Source organism: Pocillopora damicornis, chromosome 14, assembly GCF_964200805.1.
Source record: "Pocillopora damicornis chromosome 14, jaPocDami1.2, whole genome shotgun sequence".
Taxonomy (NCBI): domain Eukaryota; kingdom Metazoa; phylum Cnidaria; class Anthozoa; order Scleractinia; family Pocilloporidae; genus Pocillopora; species Pocillopora damicornis.
The window spans coordinates 3,249,061-3,264,042 of NC_142683.1; the positions used below are offsets into that span (position 1 = coordinate 3,249,061).

The window sequence follows — 14,982 nt, forward strand, 5'->3', positions numbered from 1 at the left end:
GCGAAACCAAGTTCAACGTTTAAGAACAGTAATTATCGCCTATTCGACGGTGGTTGTGTGGAATCTTTGCTAACAAGTTAATTAAAACGAGAGAGTGTTCATGTATATGTAGCCCGATTACAGCCTTTAGAGAAAGTCAAAACGGACGAAGTAAAGGAATACCAGGATCTCTGGTTTATTCCTGTTTATCCTGGTGGACACGCAGCTGTCCTCCGTGCACACGAACACGTCACCTCGATGACATGACCCTCCTTAAGTCTCACTGCTCCAGGGAAAGAAAACCCGAACAAATCGCCGTTTGCGTTTCTTGCACAAGATTGGGATATCAGGAAACGTTTTTGCAAGTACCATGAACGCCACTCTTTGCCGTAACCATTAGATGGAGCGCGCTTTTCTCGTAACCGAGTTAGCTGGACTCATGGTGATTTTAAAGACTTGGAGCTAAATAAGCTGAAAAGAAAAGAAAATATTACTGTGCAGCTGTTGAAACTAGAGCCGTACAGACAGAAATCCAATTGAAGGACTTTTTTGATTCGCGATGATTTAAACTACGAGAAACAGGCGTCTTTTTTTTTATTTTCGTTTTCCTGGCGAATGGACACGCGCACGAAGCGAGCTGAGGAGCTAACCTTGGTCCTTGTCTTGCCTATAACTCACCCTCTGCATTTCCATTGTGTGTGCGTCCGCTCGCGCGGAAAAAAAATAAATTGCGCTTGTTTTGTAGAATAACCCTATATGTACTATGCTAATATAGATTTATTAGTGATACTCTTTTTCACAGCTTAGGGTTTTATTTACTCTGTAAATCAGCCAACGACTCGGTAGTTACCTAATTAATGCAGCGAAACAGTAGACCCATCTGTATGCTCACGCAACCTGCAGGTATGCATTAACGCTAAAAGATGAAAGTTTAACTGACTCTGTACTCTGGCAAAAGATCATAATCTGTATTGTAATATACAGGAAAAAAATTATGCGTGTCTGAACGGCTGAAAACAATTGCATCTCGTCCCTAAACTGTCCCGCATCTCGTCCCTAAGCTGTCCCATCCCTTTGCTATCCCATTCTGCCAAGTATCTCTAGCCTGCGGTGCAGGCGCAATATTGGTGAGCAAGTGCTAAGAATTTTCTGGGTGAAAATCGTAGCTGCTGTCTTTGATTCTTATAACAGCGGAGGGCTGGGGGAAAAAAGAAATTTGTACCATCTCAAGTAAGCCGACACCCCTAGTAATGAAAGTGTTAAAAAGTATTGAAAGTATGAGGCAATCATATTGAATTGACGACGGCAAAAACATACAACCTTGTCTTCTACAAAAGCATGAAGTACCTACCAATTTCTTCAAATTTTGTAATCTTAAGACCGAGTTTGCCAAGTAGCCCTGGAGACGAGTAAGATGGCGGCGGATTCAGTTAGGGACGAAAAAGTTACACAAACAAAAGTTATTGTCGTTGGAGGTGGTTTGGTAATTTGACTCTTTTATTTGTATTTTTGGGAATATTTTCTAGATTTCTTAGAATATCTCTTGCAGTTTATTGGCTTTTTCAGAAAATGTATGGACATCAATCGAATCAAATATTTTTTAAAGAACTTACGTCTGATCGAATTAAGTTACGTAATTAAGCGTGGAAAGGTCCCCGGTAAGTTTTGTCTTAAATTTAAAGAGAGACTGGTGGAAGCTTGTTAATATTTGCAAAATTGAATCAAATAGTTGTACTTTGCATAATGGGTCGAAAACTGGTCATTGCGACATGAGATAGGAAATTATTCCAGAGCTTCATTTGGTATACATATTTATTAGTATAATTGACGGAATTTAAACTTTATGAGCCTAAGAGCACACTTTTGATTTTTCATTGCCTTACAATAATTAGGTGGGATCATTATGCGCCATTTTTCTCGCTAAACGAGGATTTCACGTTGACCTGTATGAAGCTCGCCAAGGTAACTATATACAGAAACATCATGCTGGGACAGCCTAAAAGTGGAGGAAGGGGGTGGGGGAGAGGAGTAAGGCTAGGGGAGTGGGTTGGGTTTGTGTCTATCAGATTCCTTACAACCCAAGAGTTGGCCCCCATATTACCTATGAGACCCTTTCCTCAACATCTGAGATAACAATTTTTTTACCACTCCAACCCAGTGGTGGTCAACTGATTTGTTTTAAAGTCATTTTATCAGAAATTTTACCCTGTCACTCCTAAGAGAAACCAAAAATAGTTCCCACTAATGATATACTTTCAAGCAGAAAGGTAAAGATGACAAAGGAAAATATCATTAACCCTAACATCAGTATGCATATTCTCCATACTGTTCTCTATACATTTGCTAAGGTGCTGACAAGGAGAATTTATTGAATGATCAAGAGCTTCTATAATTGGTGATCATTTCCTTTATTCTTGCGACTTTTAATTTGGGATTTTGTGGTGATGTTTTAACCCTTTAATTCCCAGAAGTGATGAACATGTAACTTCTCCCTATGATTTGCAAACATTTTCCAACAAAAAAAGGTAATGAGAACACTCAAACTAATGAAGGAAAAGTTGTTACCCTGATCAAACACCAAGTTCTTGTAACTAATTTACGGGAAAATCAGTGGTAGCCATAAGGGAGAATTGATAATCAGATCTTGGGAATTTAAGGGTTAAGGAGAAATGAGATGCTGGTCACAAATGGTTAACAGAGCTTGGGACCCTGAGTTGAATAAATAATACAAAAACCACATGGTGCAGTCCTCATAAATTTGAATATGGGTCTTTGAGTTGGTATAAGAACTGAATGGTGCCATTCTCATAGGAGTGTATTGTGTTTTGTTCTCTGATCAGATCCTCGACTGGTGGAGTTTGTTGGTGGTCGTAGTACAAATCTTGCTCTGTCCACAAGAGGGGCTGAGGCTTTAAGAGCAGTTGGGGCACTGGAGTCAGTAAGTTACTTACCCTTTATACCCTAACGTCAGTATGCATATTCTCGATACTGCTCTTTATAAATCTCCTAAGGTGCTGACAAGGAGAATTTGCTTACCAGTCAAAAGCTTCTTTAGTTGGTGATCATTTCCTTTATTCTTATAACCTTAACATAAGATTCAGGTATGATATTGTAGGGAGAAGCTTGATACTAGACACTTTTAGGGTTTAAAGAGTTAAGGCTGGTTTACTTGTAGGAAAAAATGCTCAGCAATCAAGGATTTCTTTATTTTCAAACCATGTAGGCATGTAATTTTAGGAGGATTGGCAACTTCCAAAATTTCACATTTGCTGGGGATGACTCTCATCTTATGGGACTAGAGCTAAGTCTTTGCTAAAGTGAGACACCCATGTGGTAAACGAAAATGCTTCTAATTTCCAAGTCCATTCAATGGCCATCCAAGGCAATGTAGAATATCTACAATTTTGAATCTAGGAAGGTGTTGAGAAACATTAGAATTCTCATTCATTTAAAATGTTCAGATTTATTTGCTTAAAATAAAGAGCTGAGCTGATATTCATGTTACAGTCTTCTTTAATATTTTTTTCATTATTCTTAGCAGGACATATCCAGGCATGTTGTTGGGATAAGTAGAATGTAATCTAAGATGTTTAAAAAATGTGATGTATTTTGAAGTCTTAAAGATATTAGAATCATTAACAGACCATTCGACAAGTCCTAATTGTACTAAATAATGCAAGAATAATCAAGTTTGGTTTTTATATAACAGATTTCACCTCTGGGTGTGGACATATACGGCCGAAAAATTCATCCCCAATCAGGAGACATAACAACTCTCTTCTTTGAACATGGAGAACATGTGAGGAGTTAAATAATTATGAAGTTTTAGCAATTTAAATATGATTTGTGAAAAAAAAGTAGATCCTTTATAAAGGCTTTACTAAAAGGCCAAATTGGCCCTTGGGGCTGGCACTTAACTCCAGTTTCATTAGCACAAAGCGGCTAGGAGTATTGCTACTTCCCCCTAGATGGGATGCAAATCCATTGCAGGGTTACCCCCAGCATATTTGCTGGTACCCATTTGTACACCTGGGTGAAGAGAAGCACTGTGAGAGTAAAGTGTCTTGCCTAAGAACACAACACAATGACCCCGGCCAGGGCTCAAACTCGGACCACTCGATCCAGAGTTAACGCACTAACCATGAGGCCAATGTGCCTCCAGTTATGACTTGTGAGCAAGAGTTTATTACTGATCTTTTAAACTCAATGCATGCATTTATTTCACATCATCATGCACTAGTTCGTAATAGATCACAGATGATGTCAAAAGGTGGTATGAACAAAAGAGTGGCATGCAAGATCCATTAGAATGCATCACAGAGGTTCCAAGCACATTTTGACATCTACTTTCAAGTGATCTATCACTGTGATCTAGTGCCAAGGTGACAGAGATTAGTCTATTTAATTATATGATAAAAAAAGCCAAATGTACAGTTGTTAATGGCGACGTCGTGTATGCTTTTGTCCCCTTGAAGATCATAAATGAGAACCAATCAAAATGCCTGACTGTATAATTCAGCTTATCATATATTAAAGAGAGCGGTATTGAGGTCCATTAGAAACCACAAAACCATAGAAAAAAAAACATCCTAAACTGCAAAAAAATGTGAACAAAACCAATACCCACATGCAAAACTGTCAAAACTGATCAATTTTCACATCCCAGTAATCAAAACCCTTTTTGACTCAATGCAGTGGTGACAAGTGGAGCATATGGAGGTTTCGTGTCTATTTGAGATCAGTGGTGGCACATAATTGCTGCTCAGATGGAAGTGAAACCAGGACCCAAAAAGGAAGAGATGAAAACCACATTGGATACCAAATCTGAAAACCAATCAGTATTTTAGACAAAAGCCAAAAACCAAATGCTAAAAAATGCAAAATTCGCAAACAGCAGTGAACACCAAAACTGAAAAACTGTAAAACCAAAAAAATCGTCTGGTACAAAAACCAAAAAAAAGATCTAAAAATAGCCAATAAATTGACCAGAATGAACTAATTACCTTTCAATATCTGTGTGGTGTATTACATTAAAGCAGCTATTTACCTCAGTGTTAGTGAAAGGGATTGATTTTTACCTCCACTTTAGTGAATAATTGGTAGTTAGTATATATTAAAAGAGTGGATGTGCTCTGATTAGCTGCTCAAAGTCCAGAGTCCTTTGCTGTTCACCTCTGAACAACTCACAAGGGATTTGCAACCATAGATATTGTAATTGTTGCTGGAATAAGTGAGTTAAAATCTTCTTTTTGTGCTTTGCCATCTCACTGTTTTGGTATACACTAAAACATGTATTCATCTTGGCGTTGGCAGCTGGGGGTGGATATAGTGGTGCTTTTGATCCACAGTATAATAAGATGCAATGTTTTTTTTCTCTTTCTGAAGCATCCTATGATGGCGATGGAAAGAAGGAAAGTTAATGAAAAACTTCTTACTGGTATGGCTTTGAAGTGCAATCAGTCATGGTTTGATTATTTTTCTGTTCTTATATACACAGTTTTAAGATAACACAATTTTTGCCCCAAGAAGGCAGGAATTTGAACAAACCAATGTTCAGCAGTTGGAATGCCTGTGGGTTGCCTGGGGTAGGGGGAGGTGCTGGGGGAAATGTTGAAGCTTGAATTGATCTGCTCATTATCTGGAGGTTGTCGTGGTTTTCATATATAACATGCTTCCATCTGGAGTATTGCTACTCACCCTAGACAGGATTGATGCTAATTCATTACAGGCTACCCCCCTCTGAGGCATTTTCTTCAGGCTTGTTTGACAGTTTGTTGGTATCCATTTATACTCCAGTGAAAAGGCAAAGGCCATTTCATGTGAGAGAGAAGTATATTGCTCAAAAACACAATGGGATAATGACCTTGCTAGTGTTCAAACCAGGGAACTTCTTGACCCTTGAACTATCTGGTCACTGCACCCTCGTTCTGTAATGTTTAATGATGTTAAGTTTACTTGATTTATATTTTACAATGGCAATGATATAACTCTTTTTCAACTAGTTGCCAAGACCTTCCCTAATGTGCACTTACATTTTAAACACAAGTTGGTGTCTGCAAACTTGGAGGAGGGGCATCTGGTACTTTCATGGTATGATAAAAATTTGGTCTTTTTTTAAGGCCTTTATGATGCAGTCAATTAATCAAAATGTGCACATTATGTACTGGCCAAAACTAGTCCTTTTGTGTTATTTGTACACATGCAAATTGAATTCTCTACTTGTTCTGGCCAATGTAATTAATTGGTAATGCGTAGCAGAAAAATGTGAGTTCTCCCCTCCTGAGCTGACTCATTTTTGAAGAAAGGGAAACACGTAAAGGCCTCAAATTGGTATAAAAGAAGTATTTTCAATAGCCACACCTAGGCTAGTAGTTAATGTATTGATACTTTTCATATCAGCCTAGAAGGTACGACTGTGGAGGTAGATGCACAGCTCGTCATCGGAGCTGATGGAGCTCATTCAACCCTAAGAAGCGAAATGATGAAGAAGCCAAGGTAGTTTGAGTGTGTGTAATAGAAATATACTATAAGTATACTATACTATATATAATATGGGAGTCAAGTCCTCATTCTTTATTCTCCATTTTAAAGCGACGTGTAATTTGGCTTACCCCTACTGCTAAACCCCTTACCCCCACTGCTAAACCCTGGCTTTCATCTAAATTCCTCATTCCCTTACATCTGCCACTAAACTCAAAGCAGATGTTTTGAGCATTGGCCCTTCGTTACAGTGGATGACAAAGGGCCAAGCTCTTTATGGTGGCCAATTTATATATTTATCAATTTATATCATTTCACTTGATATGAATAGACCTAAAAAATTGTCCTAATTTCACACTAGGTTTGACTTTAGCCAAGAATACATTTCACATGGTTACAAAGAATTCCAACTTCTGCCAAACAAGAATGGAGAATATGCTATTGTAGAAGATTATCTCCACGTTTGGCCACGAGATGGGTTCATGCTAATTGCTATTCCTAACAAGGTAGTAATGCTGTTTTAAGTTTATATTGTCCCTTTTTTAAAATTTTTCATTATCTGCTTTAATTGCAAAAATTTTAATGGATTATGTGCTATTTAACGAGATTTGATCCATAGTGGCCAATTTAAGACAAGAAATAGTTTGTTAGTTGTTGCCTGACACTTTACCGAGAGTTTCAAATCAATTTTAATAAAATAACGTTATTAATCCAATGCCTTGATGTCTTTGATCATTTATTTGGTGTTACGATTGCATGAACCAGATCAGTCTAAAAGTTTTGTAAATGTTCCACTAATACAGCAGATTTCTCTTTAGGAAATTTTCTGCCTATTAACACTTACGCATCCCAAGTGACTTGTCAAGGATAAAATCTGTCATAATTTCATCAGTTATTATTCTCATATAGTCTTACATTATGACTTTTTATCATCTAAGTACGTGTTGTAACATCATTTCCCTTTTTGATGGGTCAACTTATTGTTATTGTTGTTTTTTGTTGCAGGATCCATCTTTTACTTGTACTCTTTTTATGCCATTTGAAAATTTTGACTCTTTGAAGACACAGGTGAAACCCCATTGCTATCATGACAGCCTGACATTACATTGAATTACACCAGACAACATCACATGAAATCACATCCTGCCATGCCACATCTTATCACACCATGAGAGGAGTAGGAGGAGGTACCATACCACGTCATATCACAACAAACTTCATCATATCACACCATGCCCCAGAACATGACACCAAACCTCCTCACATCACATCACATGTACCACACAACATCACATCTTACCACACCTTATAAAATCTCACCACACCACATCTTATGACATCATGCCACACCACACCACATAACAACTTACCACATCACATGACATGAAATCACATCATACCATGCAACATTTCATGGCCTCATGTCACACGTAGGTACCTCACCACATAACATCTCACCATGCCACGTCACTTGACATCATTCCACTCTACACCAAATCACATCACATCACGTCTGACGAAGATTTCATTACATCACTTGTCATCACACCATATCTCATAATAAGTAAGATTTGCAAACCTGTGTTAAGCATTAACTTTACTAAGTCACAGAAATTACTTATGTGGATGGGTTGCTAGTACCAGCTTAGTTTCATGCATTTAGATGACAGAAGACTGATTTTACTTCAATTTTTTTCTATTTGCATAGGAGGATGTTCTGAGTTTCTTCAATTCTGTTTTTCCTGACTTTGTACAACTGATGGGAGAGTAAGTTAATGTCAGACTCAAACATTTGTTTGGTGCATCTTTTGGCTGCTTTTTTAACCTTGTATGTTTGGTATTTCTGTTAATTTGTTAGGGAAAGAATTTTGGAAGATTTCTTTAAAAATCCTGTGTGGCATACGGTTTCAATAAAGGTAAATAGCTGCTGACGGCATTAACATTGTCCGACGTAACTTATGTCATGGAATTTTTTTTGTCCTAAGAGAAGCATAAAGGCTTCAAATGAAGGAGGGGGGCTGCAATCAAATTGGTGGAGGGGGGGTGGAGTAGTTCAGACTGGGTTGTCAAACTTCAGCCTTGTTTAAAAAGAAAAAGATAGATTTTAAAAAAAATGCAAGTGGTACATAAAATGTAGACCCTACACCTTAAAGTATTGTTGAAGCTGTTGTTGAAAGTCTCTTGTCCAGACAGACACCACATTCAAGATGCTGAATAGTGAAACACCTCGCTGTACTGAACATATATATGTTTCCTCGACTTGATATACGGGTTTAATCTTAGGATTCTGAACAAGTAATGAGGGATTCACAAGATTCATTTTACACTTTAGTACTCAGCTATCAATATCGGAAGATTTGTGATTGATGCAAAATCGTCTATTGTATCGAAAACTCCCCAGACGATCTCTAATTGTCAAAAGAAATAAAATTTTATTGAACATTCACTAAGCCACAAATGTAAGGTTTCCCAAAAAGTCTTTGACACATCACGATAGAAAAAACAAATGTTTGATGGATTTGTGTTTTCAAAAAGGAACATAGCGGCAGTCCTTTCTTGTTTTAGCTCAAAGTTTGCACAGCTGTACTTTTTCTTTCTGGCCCTGCCCATATCTTTGGTTAAGGCCCTCGCACGGAAATTTTTTTTGTAAGAGATGAAAGTGCAAAAGGGACTGTACAAGTCACGTATTAACTTTATTTTCCTTCTCTCGTTTGAACCATGCTATATTCTGCTTTTATCCACAGTGTAAACCTTACCACTTCTCAGATAAGGTGCTCATTATTGGTGATGCAGCTCATGCCATGGTGCCATTCTTTGGACAAGGAATGAACTCTGTCAGTAGCTCCATGAGTTTTCTTATTTTTGTAATAATGTACGATCGGTACCGAACTTTTGGGCATTTCCAAATGTGATGCTAGTCACAAATAACACTTAAATGATTTTGCTTGCATTGTGTTCGTCTTTCGCACACGCCCCGAAGGTAGCATTTTGCAAACTAGAAATTAAAACATAACAAAAAAAAAAGAATTATAGTAAGTCCCTTATTCGATGTTTTATTTTGTTTTTTGGTTCATTTCATGTAGATTAGTCCACAACTCACAAAATATCCATGCATATCATATGTGGAACAATTGAACAAGGTGTATACACTCGATTGCAAAAACGTTGATACTTTAACAAAGCGTTCACAATGAGCGATGAGACTCTAGGGCTCTCTGGGTACAAATATGCATAATAATCACCATAAAGAAGATTTTTCATGAATAGTGAGTAAAGCGAATCTCGGATTATGTATCTGCGTGAACATTTTCCATAAAGCTATTGAGTCTCATCGTTCATGGATCATACTTTTTAGGTGTCATTGTTTTCGCAATTGAGTTAATAGTTACTCTACTGCTAAGGAACATCTATTATATAATTCTTCCTTGATCTCTCTTTTATTCTAATTTCCTTTTAGGGGTTTGAAGATTGCCTCATTTTAGACAGATTGTTGGACAAGCACGGCAATAACTTTGGTAAACATCACCTTAGTGTTGTTACAGATTGGAATCTTTGATTCTTTTAATGGTTTTGCTGTTGATTGACCGTCAATAATTTCATTACATCCATTTTGAAATCACCGGTGATCGATCTGATTGGCTCTTAGCAGTGCGATTTATTCACAAATCATAGTATTTTTTGCTCTGAATCCCATCTTCTTTTCAGCCAATGAGAAAGCTTTACTCAAGCGCAACAACCTATTAGATTTCAAAGGTTGTTTTAAGTAACCAATCAAATTGCAGGAAATTGAAAGACAACTTTTGAAACTTTTAACAAACCAGCATTAGTATTGGATCATTCAAGTAAATATTTGTACAGACTAGAAAATCATGTATCTGAGCGACTGAATTTTGCAATTTCAAAATAGATGTAATTAAGTGGTAACTGAACTTCTTGTCGCGCAATTCTGGTCTGAGATCATAACTGAGACTTCGGATCAAACTCGCACTGCGTGCTTGCTCCATTTTGAAATCACACTTATGATCTCAGATCAAATTGTACTTCACTCAGTTCAGTTACTGTTGTAAATTATTGCATATTTGACAGGAGCTGTCTTGGAGGAATATTCTAAAGTTAGAAACAAAGATGCAGAGGCTATTTGTGACATGTCTATGGATAATTATTTAGAGGTACATTATACTAATTGTGGGGTAAAACCCATCATTACTATTATTTGACAACAAACGAACGCTTACAAGAATTGATTAAAAATTATTTAATATCTCTTTTCGTATTCTTTGACGCTTAAATACATGTTTATCCATAGAAATAACTGTTCTTTCACAACCCTTCATTTATGACTTTCAGACTTTCTTGGATTTTATTTTGTTACTGTCAAAAATTGACATGGGGGATGTTTGTCCCCACCTTTTGTGAGGAGACTTGCGAGGTTGATGCACTGTGTCATGCGTGGCGTACATTTATGCAAACTAGACATTCATGAATTTGGATCAAAGCTCTGATGGGAGACTTATTTAGTTTCACAGTGCCTGTTCAAATTATTCCTTTACTCGGACAAGTTTTTAGTTTATTTTCCTAAAATTTACTATGTTTTATAATTCTGTTTTTCTTTTCTTTTTTATCTCGTGGGCAATGCCTCACATGAGTCCTTGTTTCCTGTTCGCACCAGCCCTTTTGGGTCCACAGCCTTTTTTCTGCTTTGCTCTCTCAAGATATCAGCCATTGATTAGTGACTATTCTTGGAGAAGCAGTTATACCCCAAGCTGTTGCATGCTACTGCAACTGGCATGAGATAGTCTAGAGTGACTAGCCAGGGTCAAAATTTAACCCAGTGTTGCATTTTTTTTTCATATTTCAGTTGAGATCATTGGTCAATTCTTTTTGGTTCCTTCTGGAGAGAAAAGCGATGTATGCATTAAACCGGTTGATGCCCAAAACTTTCATTCCGCTTCATACTATGGTAAGACTGAAAATTTTAGAGAAATTTTTGAAGGCAGGAAAGCCATTACAATACGCACAGAACCAACATTGGTGAAGTATTGTTACCCAATGTTGCAGGGTCAAAATGAAACCTACAAATACCCTTAATCCCCTATTAAATATGCTGAATCATTGCTGGCAACGTCTCCATTTAGCCAATATCCGTCTCTTTTTTTACTAAGGTTGGACCAATACTGACAAGTGATCAATGTTATCTCTGCCATTTTTCCACAATTAGTCATCCATTTCGCTAATATTGAAACTATGATGGAGTTTACCACTTCGTCTTTTTAGTCAAGCTGAAACGAAGCCTAGTTTTTTTTAACACTGATATCGCATGGGAATGACTGAACACTCAGGAAAACCGCTCACCATGTAATAGTCAGGAAGCGCTGTCACGAAGGGCGCTCATTTTTCATTTTCGCTAAACATATTGAGTAGAAGCAGGCAACATAGCTTAAAATCTTCGTCTTGCCACCCTGATTAAGAATCGCGCTGTTGCCCACTCCAAATGTTATGATATCTGTCATTAAGCGGGTTTTTTGTCTAGGCCCTCGCTCCTACAGCATGAAAACGAAGCTGAACTATAACATTTATATAAACCCAATAAAAAGTGCACAATAGGATGGGGAAATAGCTGAATCTTTGCTACTTGACGTTTAGAGCTTGATAGACAGTAGTGTGGGTGATAAAATGCGTCACGGGATCAGTTATGAAGAGTCGCGTGACTTTCCAATAAAATCGGTTTTAAAGCATAAAAGACGTTCTATTCACACGTTAGTTCAGGCGTTACATACCTGTTCATGCAATTACTGGCTGTGATACGACAAGCCAGTTCTATGGTGTGGGCAAGGCATCGGCATGGAAAGTCTTCGAAGATGCACCTGGTCTCTTGGAACACCTTGGAGAAGAAAGCCAAATCAGTGCTGACGTTCTTGCCAAAGCTGAAGCCTTTGTATGCAAACTCTACAATCCGGGAACACAAAAGGTGGAAATCAATAAAGAAAGAGCAGCAGCGTTTCGCAAATCCAAGAAAGTTCTTGACGCCCTACCTCCGACTCAAGATGCACTGATTCTCCACATAAAGCGGGCAAACTATCAGACCATGGTATGGAATAAAGCACTGGAACCATGTCCTTCTCTCCCAAAACCTGAAGACAGCGGATGGTACTACAGTGAAGGCCTTCTGAAGCCAAAGTTAATGACGCGAGAAGAAGTGTCAGCGGCGTGTTTACAGTTAGCATACTGTGGGTGCTCCCGAGAAGGCGGATGCTGTGTAAACCGACGCTGCACTTGCGTTCAACTATCTCTTTGCTGTTCCAAGGCATGTAAATGTGGCGACAGGTGCAGAAACGACAGGAACACTGCCGGAGAGGCGAATGAAGCATGACCTATAACTTTGATAAGGTGGAAGTCACATGGTGGTTTTGTGTTTTTTTAGATACTTTGCTTATTGTTTATAAGCTTGTATTTCTGGCTTAAACCGTGCGGCCAAGTAGAAGAAAGTTCAGTCTTTTTACATGAAAAATGCTAACTCATAGGAAATGTTACATAGGTTGGAAACGCTATAGAATGACTGAAAATAGAATGATTTCATTACATCACGTGACCCATCACCCGTTGCATTTTTGTGTTTTTATTGTTGGTGTAAATCGAAGTGAGAAACGTCAGTAAGTTGAAAACTATATTAAAGGAAGGTGTGAATAGAGCGTCTCTTATGCTTTAAAACCGATTTAATTGAGAAGTCACGTGACTCTTCATAACTAGTCACGTGACGCATTTTATCTCCCACACTACTGTCTATCGAGCTCTAAATGTTAAGTAGCAAGGATTAAGCTATTTCCCCATCGTATCGTGCACTTTTTATTGGGTTTATATAAATGTTACAGTTCAGCCTCGTTTTCATGCTGCAGGAGCGCGGGCCTAGACAAAAAACCCGCTTAATGACAGATATCATAACATTTGGAGTGGGCAACAGCACGATTCTTAATCAGGGTGGCAAGACGAAGATTTTAAACTATGTTGCCTGCTTCTACTCAAAATGTTTAGCGAAAATCGTTTTTTGGCGAGCTGCCTCCTGACTATAAATATCTCCCAATGCTGTCATCGATTTCGCCAATACTGGAGCAATGTTATTAGCCACCCCTTCTAGCCAGCATCGATAAAGACAGATCTTTCTTCATAGGTAACGTACACACACATACCTTATCACGAGGTGGTTAAAAGAAATCAGTGGCAAGAAAAGGTGAGTGTCTTTGTCCAAGTCTGATTCATAAGAAAGTTATATAATTATGCCGGAAAGGACACGACAGAGGAAATAAAAAAGGTAGTGTGGTTTCATTCTTGCAATAAGCTGAGAATTTTGGATGAAGTGTGGCAGAGGGTTTTAAACATGGGTTCTGTTTTGTAGCTGAGATTTCGCAGATGAAAGAATGCAAACAGTATGAAACCACTTTGGTCTGCCATGACAAAGACTCAAATCAAACTGTCCTTGATTTTTTTTTTTTTTTTCAAAACAAAATATTTATTGAATTATTTTCCTTGAGAGTAACAAAGTGTCCTACAAAGGAAAGATACAATTTACCAAAAACTGTGTTTGAGAGCATAGAAATTTGTTAATACCCCTTTGGCATATTTTTAAAAGGTCTTGTAAGAATAACTTGAAAGGAAACTTGTGAATAAGTTTTGAGTGAGGCAAAAACATTGCAGCGGGTTTGTAACACAATGTGAATGTTGTCGTGTTTTTTTTTTCAGATGGTGCGCCTTCTTCTTATGACGGGCTCAATAACAGGGTTAGCTGGACTTATGGTGATTTTAAAGACTTGGAGATTTCGAATAGGCTGAAAAGAAAGCATTACAGTGCATCCGTTGAAACCGGAGTAGCCCGGACAAAATAACGTTTTAAGAACCTTCTGTGACCCGTGACAGAACTTGTGGAAGCTTTTATGCATTGTGGCTTCTCTTTGTGCAAGTGTCGAGGGCAAATGAAACACACTTATTTTAACACGAAGAGTAGAAATCCACAACCCATATCTTTATGAATAGAGTATTTTATTATTTTTTTTCTTGTAAGTTCTTATAGTCTACGTGATGTCTTGGGATGCGAGACACACGCAACCCTTTACAACCCAACATCATGCATACATATTCTCTACAGCGTTCTCTATGCGTTTCCTAAGGTGCTGACAAAGAGAATTTTTTAACAATCAATAGCTTCTTTAGTTTGTTATCATTTCTTTTATTGTTGTGACGTTGATGTGTGATTCAGGGGTGATATTATAACAAGAAATTAGTACAGTAAAAATTTTATATATATTTAATAGGGACTGTCAATTGATGACAAGTTAGGGTTAATGTTGAGTTAGGGGAGGAGGAGGTGGGCAGTTGCCCAGATACTGATATTGATCCTTTAATAGAATCAAGGAGAATTTTCAGGACTCGTCGAGATTTAGATATAAAGAGGTTTTAAATTCAAAGTATGAAACGTGGAGAAATAAAAAGGATATTTTGTTTTTCTTAGCCATGAACCAAACTACCACTTCT

The 14,982-nt window shown here is 37.8% G+C and overlaps 2 protein-coding genes across 2 annotated transcripts; both read left to right on the plus strand.

The window, feature by feature from the left end:
* Nucleotides 1–1,338: 1,338 nt before the first annotated feature.
* Nucleotides 1,339–14,966, plus strand: LOC113664827 (kynurenine 3-monooxygenase). The gene is made up of 17 exons (XM_089193320.1): nucleotides 1,339–1,462; nucleotides 1,872–1,941; nucleotides 2,820–2,917; nucleotides 3,689–3,778; nucleotides 5,365–5,416; nucleotides 5,982–6,069; nucleotides 6,379–6,474; nucleotides 6,821–6,965; nucleotides 7,465–7,527; nucleotides 8,168–8,226; nucleotides 8,318–8,375; nucleotides 9,204–9,293; nucleotides 9,917–9,974; nucleotides 10,546–10,628; nucleotides 11,318–11,419; nucleotides 13,625–13,684; nucleotides 14,194–14,966. Exons 1-17 carry the CDS (start codon nucleotides 1,394–1,396, stop codon nucleotides 14,281–14,283), a joined length of 1,371 nt encoding a protein of 456 aa, XP_089049446.1. The 5' UTR covers nucleotides 1,339–1,393; the 3' UTR covers nucleotides 14,284–14,966.
* LOC149034014 (uncharacterized) lies at nucleotides 11,956–13,147 on the plus strand. Its single transcript, XM_089193763.1, has 2 exons — nucleotides 11,956–11,976; nucleotides 12,221–13,147. The coding sequence occupies exons 1-2, from the start codon at nucleotides 11,956–11,958 to the stop codon at nucleotides 12,827–12,829; spliced, it is 630 nt and encodes a 209-aa protein (XP_089049889.1). The 3' UTR covers nucleotides 12,830–13,147.
* Nucleotides 14,967–14,982: the final 16 nt, after the last annotated feature.